Source organism: Akebia trifoliata, chromosome 3, assembly GCF_017979445.1.
Source record: "Akebia trifoliata isolate Shusen 1 chromosome 3, ASM1797944v1, whole genome shotgun sequence".
Taxonomy (NCBI): domain Eukaryota; kingdom Viridiplantae; phylum Streptophyta; class Magnoliopsida; order Ranunculales; family Lardizabalaceae; genus Akebia; species Akebia trifoliata.
This window is the reverse complement of record NC_141377.1, coordinates 4646145-4652358: the sequence shown is the minus strand read 5'-3', so window position 1 is coordinate 4652358 and position 6214 is coordinate 4646145. Positions and strand designations below refer to the sequence as shown.

The 6214-nt window shown below is 36.3% G+C and overlaps 1 protein-coding gene across 2 annotated transcripts; it reads left to right on the top strand.

The window, feature by feature from the left end:
- The first annotated feature begins 344 nt into the window (after nucleotides 1–344).
- On the top strand, nucleotides 345–4869 carry LOC147405648 (uncharacterized). Of its 2 annotated transcripts, none has more exons than XM_086433448.1 (7): nucleotides 345–538; nucleotides 2022–2249; nucleotides 3109–3267; nucleotides 3358–3747; nucleotides 3832–3927; nucleotides 3994–4056; nucleotides 4145–4869. In XM_086433448.1, the coding sequence occupies exons 2-7, from the start codon at nucleotides 2022–2024 to the stop codon at nucleotides 4469–4471; spliced, it is 1263 nt and encodes a 420-aa protein (XP_086289574.1). In that variant the 5' UTR covers nucleotides 345–538; the 3' UTR covers nucleotides 4472–4869. The 2 variants fall into 2 exon arrangements, with proteins under 2 accessions (XP_086289574.1, XP_086289573.1); XM_086433447.1 differs by having other exon boundaries at nucleotides 2022–3029; nucleotides 4145–4757.
- The last annotated feature ends 1345 nt before the right edge of the window (nucleotides 4870–6214 follow it).

Genomic DNA, 6214 nt, shown 5'->3' with positions numbered 1-6214 from the left:
AACCGCTTCTTGTTAAGACAAACTCAAGTGGTAACCTCATTTTTAAGATATTGGAATTTTTTATGAAAACCTAAAAGTGCACTGGAACATAATTTATCTGTCAAATTGACCAACAGATGAAAAAACATTGGGTTCCATGTATATTCTCAAATGGATGGACTTAAAAAATGCATACTTAAGTAAATATACGTACGTGCGCCGAGTCATACACCTAAAAAGCAAAAGAAAATAATATTGACTTCCTTTTTTAGTCCCACATCGGTGGGAATTCTTTGGGAGACTCCCTTGAACTTCTATAAATAAGAAGCTTACCACTAATTTTAATTACAACAAACCCCCATCTTAGTTTGGTTAATTTCTAAAGACCCCTTGAATTTTAGAAAAATACCAAATAAAATTATATTTTTTTTTCAAAGCCGCTTCATCTTTAGAAATCCTAAAACCTTTGTAGGTTTTAGGAAGTCTCCCAAAACCCCTTAAGCAGTGGAGAAATTTGCCTTAGATCTAGTTCTGGAAAACGTCAAAGTACTGCTCACAAGTAAGTTTCTTTTTTCTAGTCTTAGAAATAAATATGTTATTATTTTTTTTATTTTTAGAATTGTTTAAATCAAACATGCACAAGACACAATAGGTACTTTAGGAAATCAATTTAATTAATGATAGTTATTGACGAAATATTATACAGTAAAAAGTGTCTCAATACCATCAAAATTTCAAAGATCAATATAAAAGTATTATGCATTGAGATGTTATACAAAAGATTTAAAGAATTTAAGTACACCTGCCAACTTTCAAAGAAAAAAAATTAATTGGACAGAGAAGAGAAAATAATTTGAGAGAAGATGAGAAAAAAATACGAGTTTTCTAGCTCTCCAAAAGTGGAGAGAAGAGGAGAGAAACCCTTTTAAAATATTTTATAATTCAGATTCTGCCCATAGATTTCTTTTAAGATATTTTAAATTCCAAAGTTGTCCTAAGTTCTTTCCAGTCAATCCAAATATGGTGGAGAGAAATTGAGTTTATCTTCCCTTCTCTTCTCTTCTCTTAATGAGTTTATCTTCTATCTACTTCTCTCAATCCAAGCATAGCCTTAATTCCTTGAATCTATGAGATTGGAGCTTCGATTGGGTCAATTGGCATGGAGAGTGGGTATTTTCGGGTTGAGTTTTTTTTTTTTTTTTTTGAAATTGAGTTGAATATCTGGGTTTGATGGATGTAGGGAGTGTACTAAAGTAGGATTGATGGACTAGGATGGGTTGGAGGAAGATTTAATAGCTTGGATAGGTTATTTATTTTGGCACTCCACGTATTCGATGAAATGCCTTAATAAAATTGGTTAAAGAAATGATGAGGTTTGAGATAGGTGAGGTATTGAATAGGCTTAGGTAGGGATTTGGAACATTTTGGTGGGATTTTTATTGACTTGGAGTGGTTATTTCGTGTTGGGCATGCCACGTTGAAAGTGCTCTCAATTCGTGGGTGCGGATCCGCTTTTACTTTTTTGGGAGTCGCCACCTAGTTTTCCTAGCGTAACATGGTTTCTAAAAATTTTCTTACTTGAAAAATCTTATCCGAGTTTTAAAAATACATCTACTAACAAATAAAAACTTTAGAATATTCATCCATCATTGGGAATCGTCGCAATCGAGTTGACGACTTGATAAATCAGGCGAATGCAAAAATGGGATGTCTACACACGTGTTCAACAAAATGCTTCAACGAAATTGATTGAAGAAATGGCGAAGTTTGGGGATAGGTAAGGTATTGTGTGGGATTAGGTAGGGATTTGGATGGTTTAGGTGAGATTTTTGTTGATTTTGGATGGTTATTTCATGTTGGGCATGCCACGTGTTCAGTAAAATACTTTAACGGGGTGGACATGGATTTGGAACAAATGGCTTGGGGTGTGAATTGGCTAAAGCATGGGATTTTGGTATTTTGACATTTTTGAATTTTTTGTTATTTTTAGGCATGACTCTTGATTGGCTTTTAACACTTATCATGCTTTCTTTTCTCCTTAGATGGGTCAATTTAATATCTTCAAAGCTTTAAGGGGTAAGTCTTCTGATAAAGGCAAAGGCAAGAAAGCTACTCCTCCCAAGGATAATTCTTCCAACAGTTCTGATGAGGCGAGGCCTCAAGTACTCTCAGATAGTGAGGAGGAGTATGAAACAATACATGATTCCCCTTCAGTAGCATTAAAATCTGAGACTATGGAAGTTGAAATAGATGATATCACAGGGTTGAAGGTGATCATACCCCCTGAAATTGCTGCTCAAATGCATGATACACCTTTGTTATCTGATCTTCGACATCATATATCCGCTTGTGTGCGTGCCAGTATCAAAATACCTCTACTTGACGGACAATTTAGGGGTAGTTGGTACACCTTCTGTAATATTTATACGACATCCTCTAATGCTCTTAAAGCACAAATGGAGTTGACAGGATTTGGTACCTTCGTCAAGATTCCCCACTTCATGGTTGATAGACCTCTGATCATTGCACTCATAGAGAAGTGGTTTCCCCAAACTCATACCTTCCATTTTCCTGACGTAGAGTTTGGGATCCTACCTTCCGATTTTGTAAGTATTACTGGGATTGGGTTGGAAGGATTACCAATACCTCTTGTGAAGGTTGATGATGAAGAGATGTTGAAGCTTCTTGGTCTCCGTACTATTCCAGCTTGTGAGTGGTTGAAAGAGAGAAGGTTGAGTATTACTTGGCTGAAAAATAGGTATCTAAAAAATGGTCTTTATAAAAAGATTCGAGCCGATCACCCCCGTTTTACTATCATGTTCAGACGACTGTTCCTTATTATGTTGGGTGCTTGTTTCTTCTCCGAGGACCATGCTTCAGTTGATGTCATTTTTCTCTCGACCCTACGGGACATAAATCATATTCATGAATTTGATTGGGGAAGCATGATATTTGGGACCATCATTGGGGGATTGGATCGAGTTGTTTCAGGCGTGATGGGACGACCTAGTGATGGGATTTCTATTCATTTCTTCTGGCCTTTTCTCGAAGTACCTCATGATTTTGCTTTGATTTTTGTAGTCAATTTTCTATTCAATTATGCATCACATTCCTTGTCATTTTTTGCAGTTATTCTTGCATCGTTACTTTCAATTTTATCACCCTCATATGCCTTCTAAGGGAGTTGACTACCCCATGGGTCAGCAATTGGCTATCCGTCCCAAAAAGACACAAAAGTGTAAGAGTTTGTGTGCTTGTGTTTGCCTAGACCAATACTTCTACCGAGATGTAAGTATTGTCCCATTTCCCCATCTTTCCTTATTCTCATCCACTTTTCTTATTTGTCTCAACAACTCATTTCCCTTTTTTTTTTTTTAGATTATCAATCCTCGAGTGGTCGAGTTACTACATACTATCTCTGACCATCCAGATGTTGCTGCAGCTCACCTACTTGATTTTCAGAGGATGGTCTTCCCATGTTACATTGGAGAGCTTTCATTTGTGTTTTACCTGGGAGAACGACTCTCATTCCAGTGCCATGGTGAAGTTCGCATTCCTCATGATCCTCCACTTGTCTTAAGTTTTAGAGCTATCGAGGACGACTTGCTTGCCAATTTTGAGAGTATTCCAGGGGAACGATTGATTCTTTCCAGGAATTATGACGAGTGGTTTCAGGAAGTATCCATTGGGTGTCTACTTCCTCCAATTGAGGTAGTCGAGGGGGTCCAGGAATTCGGGGGCGTTTATGTTCGTCAGCATGAGACCCAGGTATCTTTCCTTACTTTCTTTCTATTTTTCCTTCTTTAGTTATTATTATTTTTTACTTCTCATTTTCACTTTGTTTACACTCAGAGTGTCAAGTTGGCTAGATATCTTGAACGAAAAGAAAGGAGAAACTTAGAGATGGCTCGACAGACTTCTTATATTGAGCAACTTCGGCGTGAGTTGGTAAGAATTTGTAATACTTTCCCTAATTTAGAAAACTCTTATTCAACCTCCTGTCATTTTTTATAGGCTCTTCAACATGCACGAGAGGGTGCCAGTTCTTCTTATCAAAGGCCACCTGAGTCATTATGGGTAAACAAAAAAAATATTTTGGGGTTAGTAATTATTTATTCAACAAAATGACTATGCTTATTAATATTTTTTGTTTTGGTCTCATTAGGAAACTTTTGGGAACAGTACTTCTTACACTCCAACTAGTACTTACCAAACACCCTATTACCTAGAACCACTCACTGACTCACATTGGGCAAGTGATTTTGGTCCCCAAGGGTATTATCAAGCTGGAAACAGTGCCGCTTGGGAAGCAACGAGAACCAGTCACATCGGATTTACAGACTATTGGTTCACGTGGCCTTTTGAGCCCCAAGCTTACTATGTCTTTGAGGAGCATGAGTCTGAGTATGCAGTTGAGCCAGACTCAAAATCTAGGGCAGAAGCTGAGGGAGAACCAGAGCCACAGGTTGAGGCAGTGCCGACTACAACTTAAGTAGAACATGTCTAAGCTAAAAAGTTTCGTCGTGGTGCCAAAGGCTTCCCATAGATATGATGGGTGTTTTATTATATGCTTTATAATAAAATATGCTACATACCTTGAAAACTTGTGTATTTGTAAAACTTTTATTTCATTTTATCTGAATTCGCCAATTTTCACCTATATTGCCTTTTGGATGTATGTTTTCGTAGATGCTTATTTTCTACAGAATTGAAAAGTTAGGTAAGAAATATGAAAAGGAGAACTCCTTGGAGATTTTAAAGCAAATTCGTCAAAAAACAACAAAAAAAATTGAATAAAATTTTGTTTGGCCATAGGTCACCCTTAGCTAGGTCAAAATTTTATGTTGGCTTTGGGTTACCTAAAAAACTAAGCAAAATTTTCCCCAGTCCGTAGGTAAGTTACAGACCAGAAATTTTTGACAACTTTAAAACTCAAAAATTTATCTTTTAGACAAAAAACTCGCGATTTTGCTCAAAATAACTTGTGACTCTCTTACCTTAAATCAAATATGGAGCCTATTAAGTATTCAAGAATGTGTGATAACAAAATCGAGAAAGGATCTAATGCCTTAAGCCCTACTTCTCTCAATTTGAACCGGTATTCTATCAAGGAAAACCACACAACTTAATGGATTTAATTTATGTCTACTGATGAAAGGGCGAGATGGATTGGTGAGAACAAGTTAAGGCTTGTTCTATCTTTGTATGAAGTAGATGTGAAGTGGGATTTGATTGAAGTTATGATCAAGTATTGGATCCTAGATTCAGCTCTCAACCAACAACCCTCATCTTTTCTAACCATCTATCCCAATTAAAACTCTCAACCTTTAAGTTATTTCTCTCAAAACTCAGGATCATTCAAGAACATGAATGGACAAGATGGGTATAGATTAGGATTTTCATTTAAGTACTTACATCTTTTACTCATAACCATTTATTTATTTTTATATTCTAGAAAACCTTTGGAGTGGTGAAATTGAGCTATAATCCTATACTTGAAAAGATCTGGAAAATTTCGATGGACCTTAAGTTTGGACCTAAGAGTATGATTGCCCTCGATACTAATGAACTCTCGGCTCTACACAAAGTGGGAATGTGAAAACACACTTGATTTGGATTTAAACTCACCACAAGAAACTAAGAGAGTGGGTAAAGGTCAAGGTTTTGTTCTGGTCCACGGGTAAGGTTCATATTAGGCCAAACATTTGTTCTAGTCGTGCATGAGGCCATTCCAAGCTAAAATATTGCCTGGTCAAAGGTTTGCATTGCTAAAGTAAGGAAAATTTAAAAGTAAACTTACTAAAATGTAAAGAGGAGAGTAGATAGAGGAAGGGAGGTTTAAAAAGAGAATTACATAGGAAAATCAGAAAATTGCAACTACACCCCACCTTGATCTCTTTTTCTTTTTCTTCATTCTTCTTCTTGGTTAGGACTTTTAAGGTATTTAAGAAAGGATTTGGACAAAGTTTTGGTAAGCTAAAGGGTTTTGAAGAGAGAAAATGACAAAATTATGGATCACTTGAGCTCTTTCTTCATTTGACTTAGATGAGTGTTATTTATAGGATTTTGGGAGACCCTTGGGGATAAACTTGTCCTAAATCCTAGAATTTCCACTATTCTCAACAAAATCATAATGAATACACCAAATATCCCCATCAAAAAGTCTTTAATTATCTTTTACAATTATATGAGTCTAAGCAATCATGATAATCAAAGCATAAGATTGTAAAAGACA